This window comes from Leptinotarsa decemlineata, unplaced genomic scaffold (genome assembly GCF_025532065.1).
Source record: "Leptinotarsa decemlineata unplaced genomic scaffold, Ldec_3_MD MMD2_tig00026328_RagTag_RagTag, whole genome shotgun sequence".
Classification (NCBI taxonomy): Eukaryota; Metazoa; Arthropoda; class Insecta; order Coleoptera; family Chrysomelidae; genus Leptinotarsa; species Leptinotarsa decemlineata.
The window spans coordinates 24,263,125-24,288,622 of NW_027412688.1; the positions used below are offsets into that span (position 1 = coordinate 24,263,125).

The following is a 25,498-nucleotide window of genomic DNA, read 5'->3' on the forward strand; positions in this document are numbered from 1 at the left end:
GCCTGGGTGCGTGTTCTTTTGGCTGTTTTACCCATTAGATGAAAGAGTGTTGCTGCACGATGAAATTGAACTCCAAAAACGGTACGAGTGGACTTTATAGTTGTCGTTCCAATGTTTAAGAAAAAAATACTAAATTCTTAAATTCCACTAAACAAATCCACTAGCCACTAAAATCAATATTTGTCCGCTAAAAGACAAGTCAAAACCACCAGACTCAGAGGAAAATCCACTAAGTTGGCAACACTGATGAAAATATTTCAGTTTGATAACTGACAAGCCCTCTTTATGAAAACTTGGAACTGTTGTCGGATGTAACAATTCATTTATCCACTAGATACCGCTAGTTGTACATTTTCTGTAATTTCCAATAAATTAGTATTTACATTGGTATTTACAATTTCGTATTTTGAAGAAATTACAGTTTTTATTAGTAATTCTGAGCAATGTTCATAATTTTGTTTGAGTTAATGTACATTTCAAAATTTAAATATTTAAAAACAAAGACATACCTATATGTTTTCCTATTGGTCTCATATATAAACAATGAGAATTTCAAAAGTGTGTGTGTGGATTCCATTCAAATTCACTTGATTTATCCTGGCAATGTGTTCGGAGTAAATACCAAAAAAAATTCTTTGAGATTTACAGGGGATGAAAGATTATAAATATTTTTGTCAAAATTTGAAATAAAAAGATTTATTACGAAATCCGATTTTTCATATAGAAAATTTTCAAAGGAAGATGTTGGTATATCCTTCACTTATACTTATGGCGATTTTTCATGGTCAATTTGGTAACAATTCAAAACCCAGTCGTTGTTTTAAAATCTTAGTATTAATTTTCCGTATTCATATATAAATAATTGCTCTTGTATCATTTATCCAATATTTCGATTTAATTCACCTCTATAAAAGATCACAAATCATTATGTGATACATTTAAACCTTTATTTGAAATAAAAATTGTTAGATTTTGATTTCCAACCGAAATATTTCAAATGTGATAATTGGCAAATTTTTGAAGAGTTATTCAACAAATTCAAAATCATTCAGTTGATTGAAAAAAATAATAAAATCAAATTTCCCGGCAGGTCGTTGGATCTCATATCGAATACTTCCTGTCATGCGTAGTTTCTTTGAGCCAATGTTCAGGGCAGCGCCATATTGACAATAGGCGGCTGCGTTTATAGTGAAATGGAGTTGTTTTAATGTGCAAAGCTACGAAAGGTGTTGTTAAGCGCGATGGAGGACGTTTCTGCGAACTGTCCACCCAAATCTGTGTCAATCTAGTGGGACTAAGTGCAGTGTTTTTCGTCCCGAATTTGTCCGGAACGGTCACTGGGAACGTAACCAGAATTGTTACTGGTATTCGTTAATCCCCTTAACAGTTCGAACTAGAGGCTTCTTCAATCTAGTTAACGATAATAAGATTAAATTCAGGGCTAACACGACTATAAGAGCATGTCATCGGTCAAATTTAATCACCACACCCAGCTTACTACGATGGTGGCCGCTATGGGAAGTGTCAAATTGTAGGTGTGTTTTTTGTGCAATAGAACGGCGTGGATGTCAATCGTGGCCCCATCAAGTCCTCGACCATGCAGTGTTGTCAGTCAGATGAGGCTCGGGAACAAAAAAGAATCAACGCGGAAATCGAAAAACAGCTCCGCAGAGACAAACGAGATGCCCGACGAGAGCTCAAGTTGCTCCTTCTCGGTACGTACGATTCCCGTCCCTGAAGTATATTCATAATTTTATTACATATTCTTCTTTAAAATGTTCATTTCATTTGTTTTGAACTTGCACCCGATGACCTGATGTGGGTGTTTATCAGACTTGATTAAAATACATAACTTCTTGGAGCTGATATTTCCTAGAATGTCAACACATAATTTAGGTCTTGAAGAAATAGGAAGCTAAATAATTGTGTTATCAAAACTGGGTGAAGGTAGAGTACATGGTTAAAAGCCCGATTTTGAAAAACTTTTCAAAAAGATTTGAAAATATCTTAGAGGGATACAGAAGTAAAAATGTATTCTGGAAATGATGGGAATATACTTTTTTCAGCAAGTTATGTCATGAGGTTTAGAAACCTAGTGTCAGAAGATATTAACAAATTTTTCATCATATATTAACTCAACTAGTTCAACTTTTCAAATTTAATTGCTGCCTTGACAGTACAAACTTTAATAATATAATCTTTAACAAAAATTGTTTAGAAAATTTTTGATATTGCAGGAAAAATATATTGGTCAATCTTGATCATCTATATAATGTTAATCCAAGTAGGTTGGTGTTCAGACCAAAAAAAACAACGAATTTTTCGGCTTAATTTTGGGCTATTTTTGTTATTTATCTGAACCAAAATTTTAAATTTATTTTAGATCGTTCATCTTCTTAATGTTGATACTTTTCAAGTTGTTGAAAAAACATGTCGATTCTGATAGTAATCATTGAACTGGCAGAACTAAATACATTTTCTTTTTAAATCTGCTATAATTGCAGATTCATTCCCTCTCAGTATCCTTTAATTCTTTTTATACCTGCTTTGAAATATTCAAGATTTTGATGGGACTACTTTTTTTGAAAGGTACTTCAATTTATCAGAAATTTCAACACTTCTACAAGATATTGAAGTTATTAGAGTAAAATATTCTGATTTCAGTGAATAGAATATTCCTGGGAAAAGTTTTTTAGTTTACTACTACTCCATCTTGACACAAAAAAATGTGGGAATCTTCCAAAGAAAGGAAGGAAGCAATCAATTTTAAAAGAAGTTACTCTATACATAGATGTGTAGATCATACAATGAAGTAACTTTCACACAAACTGGAAGAAAAAACCCTTCTGAAACAGCTACTTTCATGTAAACATGAATATATGAAAAAAACTTCTTTCGAAACGAATACTTTAATGTGAACACTGAAGTATACAGAAATCACTCTACTCAGTTTGTATTCCAAACATTCGTTATGGAACTGAATCAGATATCATTCACACGATTTTTATACAATTTACTATATGAAAGGTAACTTATATGGAACACTGTCATCATCACTGGAAGCCATAGGTGTTTCGCTGTAAGACTCTTGCCAAGGGCTTTTCAGTACCAATATGGATAACATTTTAATAAAATGAATGAAAGTGATCATGAATTACCACAAAATAAACAAGTCATCAATCACACATATAGATAACATTATAAGGAAAAACACACAATTTATTCATAAATTCCGATTTTATGTCACGGAATGAATTTGATCTATTCATGTCATCGATGGCATCGTAATGACATTCATTCGCTTAGTTGATTAAATCCCAGCAAAAAGGAATCTGTAGAAAGGCAAAAACTTTCTTTCCCAAAAATCAATCACTCCTAAAAATATAATATCCCTCATATTAACTTTAAACAAGCTAACATGAGGCAATAAATAGCACAGGACATGAGGCTAATTGCAAAATGTGTTCGGTTCCAAAAATCTGGAGCCAAACGAGCAGATGCAGATTTGATACCAAGTGATCACAGAGTCAATTGAGTGAAATATATTTAAGGAACACTCGAATGACACTGGAATGACATTCACATTTGTGGTATTGTTTATCAACACAAACATATAACATTAGTATTGAATTATATGATCGCTCAAGTTTTTTTCTACAGCAGAACTGTAATTTAAAATTTTCTTTTTGTCATCAAAAGGAGCCAACTTACCATTCTCAAGAATTAACTGATGTGTCTATGAAAGGCAATAATCTGGTCTTGAACACAACCAAAACCAACTTCATAAAGTTTCAACCCCGCCAAAAACTATAGACCATTCATATACAATAATTAGAGAACCAGAGCACCTCAAACAAAACAGCTTAGCTAAATTTTTAGAGGTATACCTAGAGGAGTACTGGAAATGGGGAGTTCACTGCTCTATGCTAATATCTACTCTGGGTCAAACATTTTATCTTTTCAAAATTCTTAGAGAATTTTTAAATGACTCGATGACTATATCTGTCTATCACAGTGAAATTGAGTCCCAGCTGTGGTATGTTATCGGGGACTTCATCTACAGTGAATAATATATTGAATGCACAAAAACTGATAATTATATGTATGAGATCTTCTCATTATCTCAAACCATGCAACCCACATATTAAATGCCCAGGCATTATAACAATGATCAACCTGTATATACTGGAAATAGCTTGCTTTGCACATGTTAGAAAGCACCAAGCCAACCGCCACGAGTCCCACAGTTATGGGAATCAACGTGTACAACCACCTACTCTGAAATTATTACTGTTTGGAACCTTTGGTGTAGCAATGAATATTACTGGAGTTTTTTCCCAACACCAAATCGTTATTATAATAATAATAATATTTATCAGTCTCAAGAAACACACAGTTTTTAGACACGTCAATACAATTTCTAAAATAGGTTTGAGAGGGTAAGATTTGTCAATATAGTTTTAAAAAAATGCTTGTAGATAAATTAGATTTACAAAAAAAAAAAAACAAGTTAACAAGATAAAATTCCAATCTTATAAGACTTGACTAAAATGTGAAGCCATGAGCTTTTACAAATTATAAACACATAGCTAACGTATTATATATATTCAAAGTTGAGTAAAAGTTCGGGAGGTGACCACAAAAGTGTCTCTTTCTTCTTGGATAACTTCGAAAAATTGATCAATTTCATATAAAGGATGTTTTCCTAGATCAACTATTTGATATCTTTCGTTAAGGTATGACTTCATCATGTCCAGGTAGACACCTCCAGGCAGACACCTCGACACGTGTTTCGATCACCAAGTGATCATCTTCAAAGAGGAAGATTAAACCTGAGTTTTAATTAATTAAAACTGGGACACGTGTTTCGATTGTGGTGATCGAAACATGTGTCGAGGTGTTAAAAATAACGATTTGGTGTTGGGAAAAAACTCCAGTAATATTCAAATCATTATTCTAACAAAATAAAGGCAATTTGTGAAATCATTAATTTTGCATATTTCGAAAAGTGTCACTAGTTTGATATACATGGTCAACAGCCTGTTCAAACTAGGTCTGATTCAAAATTTGAAAAAATGCCAAAGTTCAGTTTTAATATAAATCTGTTGATAGAAAAACGTTTGAATGTTTTCATTGTTTTTTTTCTTCAATAAGGCAGGAACAAACATGGTCTTATATACTGTTGAATGTCCTAATATGCTGGATGATGAATATTTCATCGAAAGCAGCCATTGTCTTATCAAATAAAAAAATAAAAAAGCAAAAAACAATATTACAAAAAAATATGGAAATTTTTGTGAGGGTAATCTTGATAAAATAAAAACTAATTTGATTTCATGCTAATAGGCATTGAGTTCAGTAGATGTAAATTTTATTTATCAAGAAATCATTGATAATTGTTTTGCAGTTATCAACAATATAGCACCATTAAGAATATGTCAACTTAAAAATAGTGTACCATGGTTTGATAATGAAGTAAATAGTAAAATCAAGGAAAGAGATGATGTATATGTATGAAAAAGATTATGTCTACTGTAATATTTATGAATATCATAATTAAAACAAATAGATTTTTTAGGATATGTTCCAGATAAATCATTAACAATTTTATGCACAAATATTGTCTGGTATAAAAGTCTCTGGGATACCAAAAGCCAATTTAGGGTTGTTAACATTGTAATTATGGGAGTATATCGGTTTCCTCTCAATATAATGGGGAATGTTCCTCCTGACGAAAATCAAGTAGTTTTCATCAAAGAGCTCTAAAACAACGCATTTTAAACTTATCATTTCAACCTTTTTCTTTAAAAAATTATTTAAATACTTAAAAAAGAGGAATGAAATAATGCATTCAATGTTTAAAGGGATTCGTTTCTATTTCACCATTTGGCAACATCGGTTATAGCTAATAGAGGACAATGAATCTGTTACCTGTATGAGACAAACAAAGATGACATATTTCAGAGGCGTGCTGTTCTGTTCATTTATGCTCCGAGTTCTGAGACATTCTGTGTCATATGGCATTTTGTGCACCTAACCTATCTTCCTCTATATAAATAAATAACAAAACAACTGTTGTTTATGTGACTTGTGGGGGTGGTATTGAACTATAATTTATATTTTCCTTAATTTTATTTATGAAGATAATTTTCCTTTTTTAAAGTAGAATATCTAGATACGTATAAATTATTTCAACTTGATATAGGCGCTGTTGCCAATATGTGAATTAGAAACAAATCCCTTTAAAAATCAAAACCCAACATATAAAACATCAATTTGAATACTTTTTGAAGTGAATTTGAAAAACTTTATTTTGTTCAAACTTGCATTTGCTGTAATAACCCAAATTGAGGAATATTCCCCATTACAAAACTCAGCCTACTGTTATATAAAAGAGTAGAATAGTTTGATGTTAGCAGTCCAACTGATATCACTTAGGGAAACGTGTCTCAAATAAAATTTATTGCAAAAATTGTATAATTATTATCATAGATAATGTTCAACTATCTACTATCTTAATTTAGATCAAAATTTTTTCAAACGTTTTTCAAATCATATTTCATTTTTCACATTTATGTTCATATCTCCGATATAAGTTTGAAAATAGATGAATACATTTTTTATTTATTTTTTTTTGTTTTTAATGTGTAGAGTAAATTATAATTTAAATGTATAATACATACTTTGCTTTTCATTACAGGAACTGGAGAATCGGGCAAATCAACTTTCATCAAACAGATGCGAATTATCCATGGAGCAGGTTATTCAGATGAGGATAAACGAGGGTTCATCAAACTTGTTTTTCAAAACATATTCATGGCAATGCAAAGCATGATAAAGGCCATGGATCTCTTGAAAATTCAGTATGGATCCCCTGGCAGTCAGGTGAGACAATGTCCGAGTCACTTTTTTCCACCACTTTTCATTAGGTACAATACATACATTATTTATTTCATTCACAGATGTGTCTTACTTTTCATTTTCACAATCTTTTCCATTCCAGGATCAAGCAGAATTAATCAAGAGTATTGACTATGAGACAGTGACTACATTTGAGAGTCCCTATGTAGAAGCTATCAAAGACCTTTGGAACGATGCAGGCATCCAAGAATGTTATGATAGACGCAGGGAGTATCAACTCACTGATTCTGCGAAATAGTAAGTTTTCGTGTAAATATCTCTCAGTTTTTATCATGTGCTCAATCTGGAAAAATTATAACAATTGTGTTCTGGAATATCCATAAACAAATGCTTTTACTGAATGTAGTATTTTCCAGAGGCCTTAATTATTTTCAAAGGTGAAACTGAATATCTAGTACAATTTAAAAAAGTTCAAAGTCAGTGTACCAGAACCGTGTGAATTACGTTACTTTGTTAATGCTGAATTATAATTATTTGTTAATTGAAAGTGGCTTTTGAGTGAAATAAAACAATAGGAGATTTAACACTTATTTTTTCGGTATTCTTTCAACTAACTATTGTGTTGATATCAAGGCTTGAATAAATAGAAAGGAAATAGGGATCAACAAAACATTCAAAAAGTTATTCATTTTGAATGATTGAAGATTCGAGGGGTTTGAAGAGTAAAATGTTCATTTTAAAATGACATGATAGTTCGTACTTGAACCTCTGGCGTAAAACGAACCTATTGAAAACACTTTCCCAACACAGGAACAAAAATACGGTATCTCGACACCCGTTTCGCTAACCAAGTTGGCATCTTCAGGAGATCTGAGGATACAAACCTTATTAATTGGTTACAATGTAGGTCTTTATGCAGGGTTTCCTACATGGAGGCTTTTAATTTCAGTGTCATTATTGGTTGAATTTGTCAAATGTAATTTTTAAACCAATGATTAAACTCAAATTAGGTGTCTTGGTGCACCCTCTCAAAAAAAGGAAAGCATGTATGGGGACATATGTCGATTTATTCCAAGTTCCACAACATATTTAGTTTCAAGTATGCAAAAGACTAGATTAACACAGATTCTAAATCTTTTGAAGTTTCTAATGAAGTAATTTCTTTATAAAACAGTTATGAAATATATTGTCAATGGATGGAAATCTACCTTGTAATGATTTGAACATGTTTTATTATTGAATGATGGTTTTTAAATATAAAAAAATTGAAGGATCTGAAGAATCTCTCATATATAAGTTCATTTCTTTATTCCAACTGTTGACGTTTATTATGTAAGAGATTGGTTAAAAGCAGAATAAATATGCTCACCTTTTTTTATGGAAATACTTTCCTCAATTTTTCAATTCAATATAATAAAATACATAGATATACATATATTATTATAACAGTTATCCTTTATTATTCCAAGGGTTCTCCTAAGCACTCACCCCTTGGAATAATTCAGGATTTTCATTAGGTAATTAAAATAAATGGTAATCAAATTACACATAATAATGTACTGGCCTCAAAGATAATATACAGTCTATCTATAATTTTTGGATATTCTTGAAAATTTTAACAGGAATTCACACATTAAGAATTGAATTTGAAAATCAAATCAATCAATTGATGATATAATTTTCAAGGTGAACTATTCTTTCAACGTTTTGATTTTCGTCAACTTAAAAACTGTGAATTTTTTTTCAAAACACGTTTCAATCACTGTTTTGGAGTTTAACACATATTAGGTATCTGATCTAATGTTTAGCAGTGAAAATATGTCAAAGTTTTGGAGTAGAAAAAGGTAATTCTCAGTATATTCCATCCCAGGTTCTGCTATTACCAAAAAGCTGCTCAAATCAGAAAAGTATTGGTTGAGTGAATTCAACAATTAAATCCAAACGAGTTGAAACTATTTTGAAATAAGACTTTATTTTTTATTGAATTATTGGGAGGCTCAAAATCATGAATACATATAGGTAGTAAAAGAGTAAATGATTGTTGTCAGTACATGGAAGATGTTTGAGAAAAACATTAGTGTGAGTCTTTATAATCACATAAAAAACCAAAGCAGTGATATTCAGAATTTTTGTCTGTGTTTGTGCACGCTACTTTTAAAAACAGTTAAACCGATTTGGGAGTCATTATTTGATTTATTTCCATCAGTTCTTAAATAAAAAACTTGCGTCAGTTCAAACATTCCTTGGAAAAATTACTATATAAATGAAAGTAAAACTGACAGGTGCACTAGACAGGCGCAGTAACCAACCAAACCAATTGAAGCCACCAAGCAAAATGACAGTTAAATCACATTCATATTTCAGTCTTTTGTGGTGTTAGTGCAGGAGTGTGAAATTTGTTAATTATTGTGAACTCAATAACTGAACTTAATGCATTTGAAGATTACATTGTCATTGAATTCAATTATAACCTAGTATTTATATTTGGTTTATTTCATGCAATGAGATTTGCATTATAAAATCCTGATTATGTTCCTATATGTGAGCGATTCTACAATAAAATGACAATAGTTATAGTTGAATAAGGTGTCTTGTCTAGCGAAAAAGACAGCTGGTTTCAAATCCCGGTCAGGTTATGATTTTTCAAATCAGTTTCTTTCATTATATTATTATAAGTTCACACGAATGAAGTAGCAAGCAACTGATAGTTTATATTATAATAGAATAACTTTAAATACTTATGCTGTGGAAATATATAAAAAAGTATTGCTAAAATGAAACAAAATATATTTTAGCAGAATAAAATTGATTTCTTATTCAGACTTGAAAAAATTTTCAAACAAACTTTGCCTCTACATTATCAAAACTGAAAAATAATGCCACATTTTCCTATATTTTTTCAGTGGAATATTCAAGTGTAGTTCCTTGAAGAAATATTTTTTGTCTCATTTGTTTTATTCAGTTCGTACTCAATTAGAGTTAACTGTAAAATGAAGACAATGTTATCATTTCAATAAACGACTTTTCAATTTCCTGGAAATAATTGCAGTGTGCCTGATATCAGAAGATAATGACAAATTAATATTTTTCCTAATGACATGAGATGAGTCAGACACTCATTAAGTATACATTAGTTCGATGGAGTTCAATATGTAACCCTCTTATTGTACTGATACACAGATTTGTATTAGGTTATTAACAAATTCAACAAAATAGGTGTTTCAATTTTATTGCAAACTCAGTAGTTTTCTTCAATAATCTTTGATAGGGAATTCTCAGAAAATCAGAAAACAGCATAATCAGTTCGAAGAGCAAATATTCATTTTAGTTAAAAACATGTACATCAAAGTAATTGGATAAAATATATATCTACTAATAATGAATGATGAAAGCAAACAAACATTGTCGTTATCTCTTGTTTTCTATTAAGCAGTGATATCCTCTATTTTGGTTTAAGTAATTGATTATTTGAACATATTTTGGTTTAAATAATGTTTCATTTCGTGTAGCCTTCTAAAAGATATTTATCTCATTTTACTCCGACTTAACTTCCCTTCTAGTAAGCACTTATTCAATTTAAGAATTATTAAATCTCATCACATGAATTGGATATCAAGGGTCTGACTAAGAGGATCTTTCCTTGACATTGTTTTCCTTTACGCTTTTCAATGAAAGGGGAAGTAAAATCATCAGAAAGGTAAACAAACTTGTATACATCAGTAAATGCAATAATTATATGGGATATGTGATTGAAAAGAAAAGGAAGCTGAGAGATGAAATTAATCATAGATTTGAAGGGAGTGTTATCATTAATAAATAAATTACGGAAAATAATGAAAAAATCGAATCTCACTATATTTTTTTTTATATTGTCGGTGATAACAGATTGATTTTAATGATGTGTGATTATTCATTTACTGATTTTATAGAAATTTTTGAAATTGAGAATTTCTATACTTTTGTAATTTCTACAGTGAGTTGATGGGTTCTTTGTCATATGCAGCTTCTTTGAACTTTGTCCTAAACAAGTGTTTCTTCCTTTGAATGACATCACTTGAACTATTTCGTGGGTTTAAACATACTTGTCTACTCCTGGTTTCTTGGTTTGTTTGTCCAAACTTTCTATCTGAAGTAGTTCAACCAACAATAAACTTCAAAGCACAATAAAAACCATACAGTAGTACAATGTATGTAAAAAGTATTATTGAAATTTGTTTTAATTTCTTATTCCATTGTAGTATCTTTCATTCAAAAAAATATATACCAATGAAATGTGTGGAAATATTTTCAAGAAATATTATTTCCATTATATACTAATTAAACGTAGCACTTGATGATTTGAAATCTCATCCCTCACATTAAAAATGTAAACTTTCTTTTTATAGGGAAATAAGTTAATTTCCTTGAACAATATATTTGATATGAATTTTAGTTATGTCACTCTATGAGGAATTTTTAATTGGTACAGATGCCTTATGGAATATTCTGAAATATTTTTAGGCTTCATTAATTCATTTTCAGTAAGTAGATGTTTTAGCTGGAAGATATTTTTTTCAAAAGATTAAAGTAAATTTAAAATTCTATCCAAGAAATATCTTGTAAGACATCTACCTATAATTCAACTGTTTCATTAAAATTATGAGTTGACTGACGAAAATGAATATAAAAAAGGAATAAGAAACCAGTTGTGGTACAACTGGATGTGATATATTCGTAATCTATTTATTTTTAGAATTGTTCTCTTCGATAAAACCACTGATTTTCATTAGTTTCCTACAGATAATTGCTTTTCCTTGTTTGCAGAGAGCTGAGTTAGATAGCTCTATCCACGGGTCTCATAAAGTACATTTTCTGTTGCTGTTTAAGAGAATTAGCTTTATTAAAAGTCAAGTAGTGTATTACAATTTCATAGCTATATTTTCACCCCCTATACTTATTGGTAAAGTTGACACTGACACATCACATTTATCATTTGTGATTGAATCAAGTCTAAATCAGTGAAGTCAATGCAATTAAACTTTCTTCTAACCAAAAATGGTAGCTATTATATAAAGGTTTTGAATATTCTCACAGTTAGGGTACTAGGTATGACCTTGCAAAACATGATGATTGATATTGTAAATTTTTTATTGTTCAAACTCCTTTTGCAAAACTATTCTATTTTAGAAAACGGAAGTAACTTTCTCTGATAATGACCACATTTCTGAACAAATTGATTATAATTCTAAAATTTTTGTTCCACCACCTGACCTTATATAGTTGAGCTATTATGAAAGGTTGTGAATTTGCTATTTAGGCTAGGGAAGATTTGGGATGATTGGATTTTGGTTTCGATGTCATAACCATAAACTCATGATTCGTCACCAGTTATAACCCTTTAAAACAAATCTGGATCACTGTTGACGTCATTAAAAGTCCTGAGCGATGCTCATGTAACCATTTCTTTGGTCAAAATTCAGCAACTTTGGAATGGACTTTGCTGCCATACGCTTCATGCCTAAAATTTAAGAAAATATTGCATGACATGATTTGCCGACATCCTCAACAACTTCTCTAATACTGATTCAACGATTCTCCTCAACAATTTTCTTCACTTTCTCTACATTTTCGTTGGTTGTTAATGTGCCGAGGCATCCAAGGCGAGAGTTGTTATTCACGTCTTCTCAACCGTCTGTGAAAAGCTTGTGCCGCTTGTAAACATTTTTCTGATTCAGTACAATAACCGTATTCCACTGTCAACATTTCAAACGTTTTTGAGGACTCAGTTCCATCTTTTACAAAAAAATTTGATGCAAAGTCTTTAATCCTTTTTTTTTCGAAAGCAGAATATTGCCTCTCACCAACAAACCAAACATGCTAAACAGCTGAAACTGAATGTATGTTCGAGACAAGTGTGTAAAAACGCTAATTGAATATACGTAGCCCGCAGAATTTGAATACTCACCTTATTTTTTGAACAGACCTCGTTATTTAGTCTTATCTTCGACGCTTGTTCCATGAAATAAAAAGAACCCAAAAGTGGTTCTCAGACAATGGTCTCTTGTTAAATGAAAGAAAAACTGTGCTTTTACGTTTTAATAATTCAAGAATCACTCCAGATCACAGTTTACTAGTAATGTCAATTAATCAACAACAAGAGGAGACAACATTTTTGGATTTGAAGATAACAGAGAATCTCAAATGGAACAAGCATATTGATACGATTTGTGAAAATATATCCTCAATATCTTATTGTATTTAACAACTATGCTGGAATGTATTATTAATGCACAACCATGCATACTTTCATTGTAACATTTCCTATAGTACTATAGCTTGGGGAGCATTTCGTGATTGTTTCGGAATACTCAAAATTCAAAAAATAAACATAAGGTATATAGTAGGAGTTGCTAGAAGGACAAGTTGCAAATTCATCTTCCAAAATCTCAGAATATTGACTGTTATAAGTATATACATTTATGAGGTATTAAAATATGTAAAATCGCACACAACCAATTTTCTTACTCTTAATGGTAATAAGAATTATAATACTAGAAATTCTCTACAGTTGGAAGTGCCAACACACAGATTAGTAGTACCTGAATCATGTCCCAGGCTTATGGCCATTAATTTGTACAATAAACTTCCAAGTACAATAAAAAATCTGACTCTAAAACAGTATAACTATCAAATCAAAGGGTTGCTCCTGGATACATCCTATTATTCTCTCAAAGAATATATGGATGATAACTTATGACCCTGTACATATGTAACATTTTAGGAAGATTTTAATAACGATGCTGTTACATAAATAACAGATTATTTTTGATAAATTTAAGGATGTAGCCGTTACTATGTGGTAGGAAATCATAATAAAGAAAAGAGAAATGAAAGTTTCTATGTATTTTACCACTTTTATTTGTAACTAACGTTACTGCAGTTTCGTCCTATACAAAACTTGTACAAGTTTGAAAATGTCCTTATAGGACGAAACTGCAGTGAGGTTAGTTACAAATAAAAGTGGTAAAAAACAATTGTACAAGTTTGAAAATGTCCGTATATGATGAAACTACAGTAACGTTAGTTACAAATAAAAGTGGTAAAATACATAGAAAGTTTCATATATATATATATATATATATATATATATATATATATATATATATATATATATATATATATATATTTCAATATTAAATTCTACAAAACGGATTCGAAGCTTTATATCTTCTATTAATTATCTGCAAGCGCACATCTGGCACTCCTCAAACTACAGTTTGAGGAGTGCCAAATGATGACAGTACTACCAACTGTCGAAAGCGCTCGCAGATAATTAATAGAAGATATAAAGCTTCAAATCCTTTTTGTAGAATTTAATATTGAAATACTCAAAATAAATAATAATAATATTTATTTATCCTTCGAGACGTTAACAACGTATAGGACATGTCACATTTATTATAATAAACAGAGCAAATTCTTCCTTGAATAATTTCTTCAATTTTTGATGTGAAGATTTTTCAAGTTTGTTACTGACTTTTTCCAGATTGAGCAAAATGCCTTTATTATTGTCAATGGGCATCGGTTCATGTCCATCAGTTTGGTCACTGTCGGTTAGGTACCAATTTAAATGTGTCGAATTAAGGCTCGTTCGTGCTTATCCGAATATTCGCATTTTTGTTGCAAATTATAAAATAATCATCGCATTGAGCGTACATACTTGTACGGCATATTTTCATGCAAATAGTTCATATGCTGTCAGCTGCCATTTTCTTTCTATAATGAAAAACCATAACTCAAAATTGTTTTGTTTACAATAAAGAACAGATATTGACGGAATACGGCTTGTAGGTGAGACTGAAAAGAAGTTACTGCCAAAGTTTTCGAAGGAAGTATTAACAGCCAGTCATTAAATTTAGATCAACTTACATGAAAATGGATTAAATTAAACTTGAAATAGAACTGCTCAACCAACCCTAGTCAAAACATCAATTCTGATATTTATTCAACTATTAGTAATGCCATATTTTTTTAACGTGGTTGAGTTGAAGAATAACGAACATTACATCTTCTTTATATTTTTTTTTTTCAAGAAATTCTCGATAGTTTCCATAGACGATATATTTGAAAAAGTTGAAATAATGTTTCCAGGCATCCATATCTAAAACCAATGTAAATAAAAATGGCGTGGTATGTAAAATTCGCAATGAATTTCAAGTATTTCTATTTCTTGGCGGTATTTGTAGCAACCATTTTATTTGCAAAAATTTTGCGAAATTCGGATTAGCATGAATACGACTTGAGACGTCACTTTCAAAGTGCGATTATATTGTCGCCCGATCGAGCTGGCAGTGCTTCTTACTTCATTGAGAGTATTTCATGTAGCTTATTGCACCTTAAAATGAGGGTTACCTGGAACCTTGCCAAGGACGTTAGAGTCATGTCCATTCATTGGTGGAGCACCCAACAACCTCGTTCAAATGTGTGATAATTTTCTTGGAATAAACTATCAGTGGTGTAAAAAACATTTCCCGCCTAATATTAGGTCTACTCGAATCTAGTTTCAATGGGTTTGGCGACAATTTGAATGACGCTCATTGGGTGCCAATGTATATACCCCTTTTTGGACACAAATTATTATGTTCTTCGTGGGAAGCCAATCTGGTAACTTCTGGTTACAAACTCATTTATGGTAACGGCTTATAAGGGTGTGTGTATGCCTTACAGCTATCTGGAAGAGATAGATCGAGTGGCAGCTAGGTTCTACTTGCCTACCGAGCAGGACATCTTACGTGTGAGGGTGCCCACAACCGGCATCATCGAATATCCATTTGATCTGGATGAAATCAGGTTTAGGTAGGCCGGGCTACATGGACGATTAAGGCATGAGAGCTTAGCAGCACTCACAGTATCTCTAGTGGAGTTGGGGATGTCATTTTTGTCTCTATCAAGCCATTGATAGCCCAAACAGGTTTTTCTAAAATGTGGTTTTTACGAATTGCAGTTTTCAAATTTTGTTCTTACAGTAAAATAATTTTCAAATAGTAGTAACTCATTGCGAGCAAAATGAGCCTTTCGCGGTGTTGAAATTAGAGTTATACAAAATGAACACTTGTTTTTCTATAGATCTTGGTGTAAAAAAGAACGAAACTTTCTATTATAAAAAATCATTTGTAAAAAAGCTATCAATGTAGTTCAATGTATGATTGCTTTGATTAAAGTACTACAGAAATAATAAATAAATAATAAATAATGTATTTATTTTAGACCCTGTAAAAGATCTAAAAATAATAAGTCAGCTTCAGTTTCAAGAGGACATCTATGTTGTTGCTTCTCAAGTACTTTTACATTATAAGTTTTGTTATTAGTGAGTTACAACTGATTCAAAAAATTATCGAAATCTATAACTTGGTTTTCAAAGTTGTCCCATTGATTTAAAAAAATAGTTTTTTGTATTATAGTCACCTTTCTAGATTGTTACCATAGGTAATAGTAATGTTATCCTTAAATAGAGTGAGAAAAAATATATAAATACAATTTCAGGGCACTAACTTTTTTTTTAATTATTAGCCACTTGAAATAACCTCGCTAAAGATATTCTTCTATATAGATATTCTATAAGGATATCCTTCTATATAGTAACATAATTTGGATCATAACGATTTAAGGAATAGGGACTATGTTAATGTCGACAGTTTTTATATCCTGAAAAGGTGGATGAAAACTATTTCTATCATTGGCAAATCAGTGTATTGAAGAGCGGCATGTATATTTTCAATCCAGTCATAAAATTGACCACATCAGGAAATAATATTTTATATAAATAACCATTTCATGTTGATAAGAACAAGTTATTTCCTGAAACTTATATAGCAATTATTTTAAAATCATATGTGGCAATGGAATGAGTTTGCATATTTTTAAATATCCATACCAATGAATGGAGTATTTATTGGTTCTCAAGTAATAACACATAGAGAGAGTTTTGAAAAAGTTTGGGATAGTAAAATTCAAGTATTGAGAATATATAAATATATTCAATAATATACAATGTGTAAATGAATAAATATAAACTTTTGAGTATTAAAACCATACCTCAAAGTAAGTTACACAACACTTAATTCACAATTTACAATAAAAATTAATATTAGGAAGATATTATATTTAATGTTTTTTCATATAATACTTCTTTGGTAAGAGATCTGAAAATATATAAAACAATTTGTAAATGTTTATTTACCATGGCTTTTTCAATAACAAATCAACTACCCCACATCTTGGAAGATTCTGTTTGGTTCAGTCACTTCAATCGTTTATTATTTGTAATCTAGGAAAATATAAGATGATATCTTCAACAACTCGCAAAATTCGTTGTTTGCACGTCGTATTTAGTCACTTGAACGGTTTTCTCTAAGGCGTACTCACACATTCTACAAGCAAATTTGTCGTGATAGCCCTTATTTCTGAAATATGGTAAATTTCACACAAATCAAAGGGAATCGATGCCCTTTGCAATACACAAATAGAGGATAAATTCTCTATCAAGTAACTTTTAAAAAGTTTGTATCATATTAAGAATAAATTTAAAAGTGCTTCCCTTTAAATTTTTGCTCAGTCTCATTTTCATTGCAGAAATGCATTGTAAGATTGATTTTTAATATGAAATATAGGGATAGCTGTTTCAACCGATATAAAAATGTGCGTAACATATACCACTGATGACGTCTGTTTCAGTAGTAGACGAAACGTTTGCTACTACGCCTATGTTCTAAAGTATACTTCTCTCAGCCAGAGTGCAATGAGGGGTTGAAATGCAGTGCTCTGAAAGCTTTTATTACGATTGGATCAGAATTTTAGAATACCAGGGTGGTTCCAGAAGTACCCGGCCCAACAAAGAAAACAACAATTTTTGAAGAAAATATGTTTTTATTTTTTAAGTCTCCTTGCAGCTCTATACAATTTTTCTAGCGACGTTCAATAAGTTTCATACCTTTTTTATAATAAGAAGTCTTGCTCATCAAAATAGCCATCATTTGGCGACATCGCTTCTTCATTCTTGAAAAATCTTCGACCACTGAGCAATTTTTTTCAATTTGGGGAGAGAAAATAATCCGAAGGGGCTAAATCTGGTGCATAGGGCACATGAGGTAGCGATTTAAACTAAATTCGTTAATTTTGGTCATTTCAGTAATGGATTTGTGAGCTGGTGCATCGTGTTGATGGAACAACACTTTTTTTTACTAGCTAAATGCTGCCGTTTTTGCTTGATTTCTTCACTTAAACGTTGCAATAAGTTCGCATAATACTCGCCGTTGATAGTTTTATTTTTGTTAAGGTAGTCAATGAAAGTTATTCCACGCGCACCCCACAAAACCGATGCCATGACCTTGTCTGCAGATGAAACGGTCTTCGCTTTCTTTGGAGCCGGTTCTGCCTTTTGATTTCACTGTTTTGATTGTTCTTTTGTCCCGGGTGTAAAGTGATGGACCCATGTTTCATCCATGGTTATGAAACACAAGATTTATGATTTGTTGCTGTGAAACTTCGCTAAACACCCAATTGAAACATCTTCACGACACTGTTTTTGCTCGAGTGTGAGCAAACGCGCACCCATATTGCACACAGCTTTCTCATGTCCAAATTTTCAGATAATATAAGATGTACAGTACTTTTTGAAATGCCTAATAAGTCAGCTAATTCGCGCACTTTCAGTCGACACGATCATTCAGTACCGCTTTGTGGATTTTCTTCACCGTTTCTGGAGCTTACTTGGTCGATCATTGTGATGCTCGTTTTGGCAGCTTGTAAGGCCTCGTTTAAGCTCCGCCACCCAATATTTTTATGTTGTAAACAAAGGAGCAGACTCGCCAAGAGTAGAATCCAGTTCAGCTTCTATATTGGTTGGGCTGAGGCCTTTCAAATGTTCGCTATTGATGGCTGCCAAACAAATACCAAATAATGCAGCGTTTTGAAATTTGAAACATGCCTTATAGATTGTGTACTTTCTAATACAGTGATATTTTTTAAACAACTACCATACTCTCTAGGTCAGGCCGGATACTTCTGGGACCACTCTCGTATATCTTTCAATGGAATGGAGCACAATTTGAACACTTCTTGACAGTAATTTCAACGTTTCTGGTTTTCATTTTAATTCATTATTGGGAGTGCACCGTTTTTGTATAGCCTCTTTTCGCTCGTTTGGAAACATAATTGATATCTTTTTAGTTGGATTTTACACGACATTTCGATATTTAGATGTTTTGGAATTAGGATGTACTTTATTTGTTTTTGGTCATTTTTTACTAAAAGCACAACTGTTTCATTTTTAAAGCAGCACTGAAAGAGAGACTGAGAAAGAATGAAATATTGAGTTTCACTCTGAAAGGTGAATTAAAAAGGGTGTCGATTTTCAAAAGTTTTCTTGCCTAATCGTCATATATTTGTTGAATTCTGTTTGAAAAACAAATAAAAAATATATTACATTTGTTTTATTCAACAAGCAGGGTTCTTGAGCAGGATATCTAACTACGCTTCTCGGTATTTGTTCAGGGAAAGATCAATTTCATCGATTGGAATAAATCCTTTTTTTAGTATCGACTACAGGATTAGCTTTTTCAACTCTCTGAAATTGACGATTTTTATTTCTTTATTGTGGAAATTGAAAAACCACAATATTTCCAAATTTTCAATATTCAATAATTTTTAACCATTTCCGATATATTTCACTTTTCACTGCAGTTTTAACCATAATGTACATGATTTTTGAAACTTTTAAACGCTTTAGAAAAACTATTCATGTACTCTTGGTTCTTCAACTTAGAATTGTGTACCACATAATTTGAAGATACCATTTCAGTAGTATATTCAATGTTTTATCTTCCTTTTGGCGACCTAAGTTTGTAAAAATTGTGGCAAGAAGTGTATGTTGAAAGAATAATTACAATTCTTTGCAAGAAGTACTACTTTCTGAAATATACGATACTTCAAAAAAGCATTATGGCTGATCACCAGATACATGGAGTCGTGTTAGGAACGACACGTTGAAAGGTACGATCTCGTTAGTCCTTAACTAAAACAAGTTTCGACTCCTGAGAGTTGTCGTTCGTAGGGGGCGACAGCTGGTTAACGGAAAAACAGATTTTGAATAGATTTTTTGACCTTCTGTACCATCAAAAGAAAACTATTTTTATAAAGGAGGTTATAAAGCTTTGTTAATTCGGGGAATCCTCAGTCCCGATGCCCCGCTGTGTTTTGAAAAACGAGTGTAATATATTTGAAACCAATTTAACAAAAAAAAATCGATATGATTTATGTCCGGGCGGTTAAGCGGCCGAACTATCTTTGGCTATGAAAATTACTGTTTTATAAAAGGAGAACCGCTATCATCGAATTCCTTGGCAATTGTTTATTTTTTACCTTGCGTTGCTGCATGTTGCATGCCTTGTGTTGGTTGCAGTTATCTTAGCGACCTGGAACGAATTAGAGCTCCCGATTACCTGCCCACCGAACAGGATATCCTGAGGGCGCGAGCGCCGACTACGGGCATCATAGAATACCCATTCGATCTCGACTCCATTATATTTAGGTACGGTAAGTTATACGGTACTGAAACGATCACCATCACATACACATTTGTTCGATGAATGCCATTCATTTCATTGGAATTATACCAGTCAGAATAGACATTTCATCTCATAATAATTCGCATATAGCGAAAAATTGATACAGGTCACAAATTCACTGTTGTAAATGAAACTTCAAGAGGCCCCACTGATTCCATGTTCGCATAAGAATTTATTCAAGGTCAAATGTCAAAAATATTGTTTTTTTATTTCATTTTTCCAGTTAACGGTTTGTGTTATTGTAAAAACATTTCAGATGACCGCTGAAAATCATCCCATTGTTACAAAAATTGTCGTTAAAAGTTGAAGTAAGTATTTTAAATTATACACATTTTTCAGCGTTATTCCTCCACGATATAGTGTATTGCAGTTCGGTTTTATTAAGCAATAATATTGATAATGATGAAAGGTAAATAAATTATTTATCATCATATTGTGATTCTGATTAATTGTCTTCAAATGTTACTCTAACAGTAATGTCTTCTTATGTTCATTCTTCCTATCTTTGTTGGATATATATACATCAGTTATTTCCTCATAATCCATATCTATATAATTTAACTCAATATTAGAGCAAGAATGGCAAATAGTGCATATTAGGGAACGAAATAATCCAACCATAACTGCCATTCAATAAATAAATTTTCAAAAGTTATTCTAAAGTTCAAAAATATCAGATAATTTTTTGTAGAATACATCTATGACATTAATTTAACTATTTCAGAACACTTATAAGTGAAAAAATTGTATTTCACCTTTGGATTTTATTATTTTTTTTTAGCATAGACGACATTAGTGAGAACTTTTGATATTCCATTTATAATAGTGTATCAATTTTCAGCTTTATGGGAATTATGCTTAGCACTTTTTTCGATTATTTTGACTGGACTATTTAGTATGGTTCACAAGTTTCATTTTATCGAAAACCTGACCTCCAAGACACAAAATTATCATGGAGGTATTTTTCGATTCAGAATGGCGTCTAAATCTTTACGATAAGTATCTTCCAGTAAAATTGTGAAAGTTAAAATCAATCAAGTGAAAAAAAGTGGTTTGGTTGCAAAAATCCCCAAAACTATTTGACAAGTTTGAAATCTAATTAAAAAACTGTATGAAGTAAGAAATTCACTAAAAAATTAAATTTGTTTTGTCATTGCCAAAAGCTCCATAATGTTTTTTTTCATTTTTTTAAACTAATGCTAAACAATTGTAACAAAATACATTGAGATTTAAAAAAATAATTTTTAGATTCTAATCCTTGATAAAAGTAATTATTTCCGAGAACAAAAATAGTTCTTCAATTTTTAGCAGGATTTGGATTTTCATATTTTTTTAAATATATAATAATAAGCTCCTCCTGCAAGTATGCATTATTGCCAAAACATTCCCATTCACGAATATTTTGATGAAGCTATTCGAAAAACCATCATTTTTATCAGGATTTGAATTCCCATTTGTTTCAATAAATATTATTTAACACCTATTAGCAAATAAGTGTTATTGCAAAAAACATCCCCATTTACGAATATTTTGATGAAGTTATTGAATTCTGCTCTAAATAAATATAAGGGTGGGTGGGAGATCTGTTTTTACCCAGCAAAATATTTTGGCATATAGTATCATTGTACATCTTTCAAAGTATAGAACGCCACAGTATAGAGCGCCACAGTACGTTTGAGGTACAACTTTCACATCGAATTAAGATAATAAATCTTTGATGCGCGGTCATAAGGCTTTGAGTCAAAATTTTGAATTTTTCAGGAGAGCAACAGCAAAGTCCAAAACATTATGTAAAATCTAATTATTGATATTATTATTTGTAACTGTTATTTTTGTAAAACAATATAGTAGTAAGTCTATCTGAAGCATACATTTATTTCTTGTCTGATCATTGACTGACTGCACACTGCTTCACTGCACGGGGCTCGAAGGGGTTTTTTACTGCACACCTCTTCATAAAGTACTTTGGCTTTAGTTGTGTCTATGTTACACAGTTAAGGTCACTAAAATTTCAATCACAATGACAGTTAACTTTTATAAGAAAAAATTAATTAAGTAGTACTTATAAAAATAATAGCAACTCATTTCTTTTTTAATTTGGGAGTTTTATTCTTTACAAGAAGGGAAAAAATAAATAATAAGAATACATTTGAACATGGTATTAAAGTTGTTTATTAACGAAGTCAAAACTAAAATTTGGGAGTTAACAAGGATGATTTTTTTTTAACATTTCACCATTCATAACCGCTTAAGCGTGTTAGGACGTACATAAACCATAGTTTTGGTTTAGAATAATTTTATTAAAATTTTACATTACAGAACATACTAAAAGAAATACAAAATTATCAAATCTCAAAATTCCATTCCTTTAATTTGGAATTACTCCAGCTCAACTTTCATAAGGTCAAGATCCTCCGCTTCGATAGCAGAATCTGTTGGGAGTTGTCTATAAAAAATTATGAAATACTGGTGGTATCAGAAGAAGTAAATCCATGAGATCATTTTTCTTCACCTCAGGTATAGGAACCATGGACTTGTACTTTTGTTGAACCTGTCCTATGGAAGGCCTCCCTCTTCTTCTAAAACTCATGGATTTGAAGGGTTTTTCTTCTGTTAAGGAGTTCTTGTACAACAGAGTACCGTGGTCTTGAGTGTACTGAAGCCACTGAACATTATGCCAGGAAAATAAATCCCCATCCAAATTCTTCTTCCGTAATACCAAATCCGTCTTGAGAATCTCTGCAAAATCAAGAAACTCTTCTTGTTTCATTTCAATTACTTGAAATAGCATTTTCTTTTCAGTTCCCCTAACTAGCTGAAACCAATCATGAGGATGATAGATTGGGATTTTTAGCTTTTTTTTTTTTTTTTTTTTTCAATCATTGAGTGGTCAACATCACACTCCAAATGAGTGTGGCCTGGAACCAAAAATTTATGATTGATTATTTTGATGTGTGAAAAGACAGGCATGGCCTTCAAAAACATTGCAGCTACATGCGAATTTTTGTTTTGACCTCCGCAAGTGCCAGAATAAAAAATCACTTCTTCAATAGTAGAAGGAAGTTTGCCCAAATGATGAAACAAACATGAGGATGTTTCACTTGCTCCTCGTCCTGCTGTTGCCTCATGCCACATGTGGTTGTAAGACTGACCAGTTACATTGTCATGAATAGTAAGATTATTGTAGGTCCACAACTGTCTTTTGTAGAAAGCAACAGACGAATCAAAAGAAGGAGTGGGGAGGCATTGCTGCAGATCAAAACTAAAACATTGCTTTCTATTATCTACTTCACAAGCTTCTTTATCATTTGCTTTTGTCTTGTAAGCCAAATCTGCAGATTCCTGATGGTTTTTAATTTCATTTTCAATAATTGACGTTTCTTCAGTAGTAGCTATTTTCAATTTCATATTCAAGATGTCACACTTATGACATGTATCTACTTGAGGCTTCTTCAGATGAAGGTGGTAAGTATTTTTTGGAGTTTGTGCGTCTTGTGTAGTGGCTTTCATGAGTTGGGAAAGAAAGGATGTGGCTCCTTATTTTCCTGAATCTTCTTCATTTTTTTGTGTTTTGGAAGATTTTTACCACGTCTGTCTTCTTGAGGGGTTCCTGTGACGGTCCGTTTTTTATTTTGTAGAACCATTTTCACAAACTTCTCATGTTCATCTAAAGTTTTCAAAAAACAGTTCTTACAGACTATTTTTCTTTCTCCTTTGATTTCGAAACAATATTCATTGATTATTCCTCGGTTTTTTAAACTGTTTTCTTTCCTAAGACTATTCATTCCTGGTTTTTTGCTTGCAACGTGTTTTGCAATAAATTTTACATGTCCTTCATGTGAACCAATACTCCAATATTCATTGAAAATTGATTTCCTAATTTTCTAGAAAAACAAAACACTTGTTTCTACAGTGCTTTAGTTGTTTAATTTGTCGTCCTTGTATTTGTTTTCCATTAACATTAATGTATGGTTTTCCAGTATTTAGCAGTAATTTTCTTTCTTTTCGAATAGACCATAGCCCATGGACGTGTGGAACTATTCGCGCCAACACTTGAAACTATACCATCATTAGTCTGTGGATTCGTTACACTGGAGGCATCTACAGAATGTCAGTATTGAGGAATATCTTTCTTGAAAAAAAATCATTCTATTTCGTTGCTTTTGTAATCTGACAGGCTTTAACTTTGAATATTATCAAGGTTTTAATGTGAATCTTCAACTTGGAAAACATTGTTAATTTTTAGTTTCTAAATATTCATATTTCATTGATAAAAATATTTTTTTCGTATGTATTTTCATTCCACAATTAAAACTATAAATATTGGTGTTACAGTTTTGGGAGGGGGGATTTTCTGTCAGTAAATTAAGGATGTCAAAAAATGTGCCTTATGGTTACTAGATCTTCATACAAAATGACGAAAATTTTTATAATTTTTGTAGTTCCGAATAATTCTGATCCCAAGTAACAGAGTACATAATCATAATTTATACTTATAAAATGTGTGACTAAACTATATTCGTGTACTCTCGACAAAAATTGTGAAAAAGGTCAATTCATCTATTTGAATGTTATATGATGGAATCGGCCGATACTTGATGAAAATCCATAACTAACGTATTCTAAAAACACTTTATTGTGTGATTTTCACTAGAGTTTTACAAAAACGCAACACGTGTTTCGCCATACAATGGCTTCCTCGGGCGTGTCTTATTAACTAATTCTACACATTCAATGCTATATATATATATATATATATATATATATATATATATATATATATATATATATATATATATATATGTACCTTATTCTACAATTTGAAGTACCTGAATTTCAAGTACTTACCTGATTTTTTACATATGTTTGTAATTAATTAAATTACCTGAGTTTATGTTCCATTTTCCACATTTGAAAAAATATTCAGTAACGGAGAGTTATTCAATTCTAATTGATCATTCAGTAAATTACCTGCTAAAAGGTGGTTTGCAAATGTGGAATTGGTCTTTCTATTTACAAAACTACTTCTATGC

At 31.5% G+C, this 25,498-nt stretch overlaps 1 protein-coding gene across 5 annotated transcripts in view; it reads left to right on the forward strand.

The window, feature by feature from the left end:
* The first annotated feature begins 1,120 nt into the window (after nucleotides 1–1,120).
* The window catches only part of LOC111512200 (guanine nucleotide-binding protein G(q) subunit alpha), a 37,692-nt gene continuing 13,314 nt past the window's right edge, over nucleotides 1,121–25,498 (forward strand). Inside the window, exons 1-5 of one of the 5 annotated variants that reach the window (XM_074182452.1) lie at nucleotides 1,121–1,715; nucleotides 6,701–6,885; nucleotides 7,004–7,158; nucleotides 15,568–15,696; nucleotides 20,300–20,428. In XM_074182452.1, coding sequence (XP_074038553.1) covers nucleotides 1,598–1,715; nucleotides 6,701–6,885; nucleotides 7,004–7,158; nucleotides 15,568–15,696; nucleotides 20,300–20,428 — 716 coding nt within the window. In that variant the 5' untranslated portion in view covers nucleotides 1,121–1,597. The remainder of the gene's footprint in view (nucleotides 1,716–6,700; nucleotides 6,886–7,003; nucleotides 7,159–15,567; nucleotides 15,697–20,299; nucleotides 20,429–25,498) is intronic. The other 4 variants (XM_074182451.1, XM_074182450.1, XM_074182453.1 and 1 more) reach the window with 4 other exon arrangements.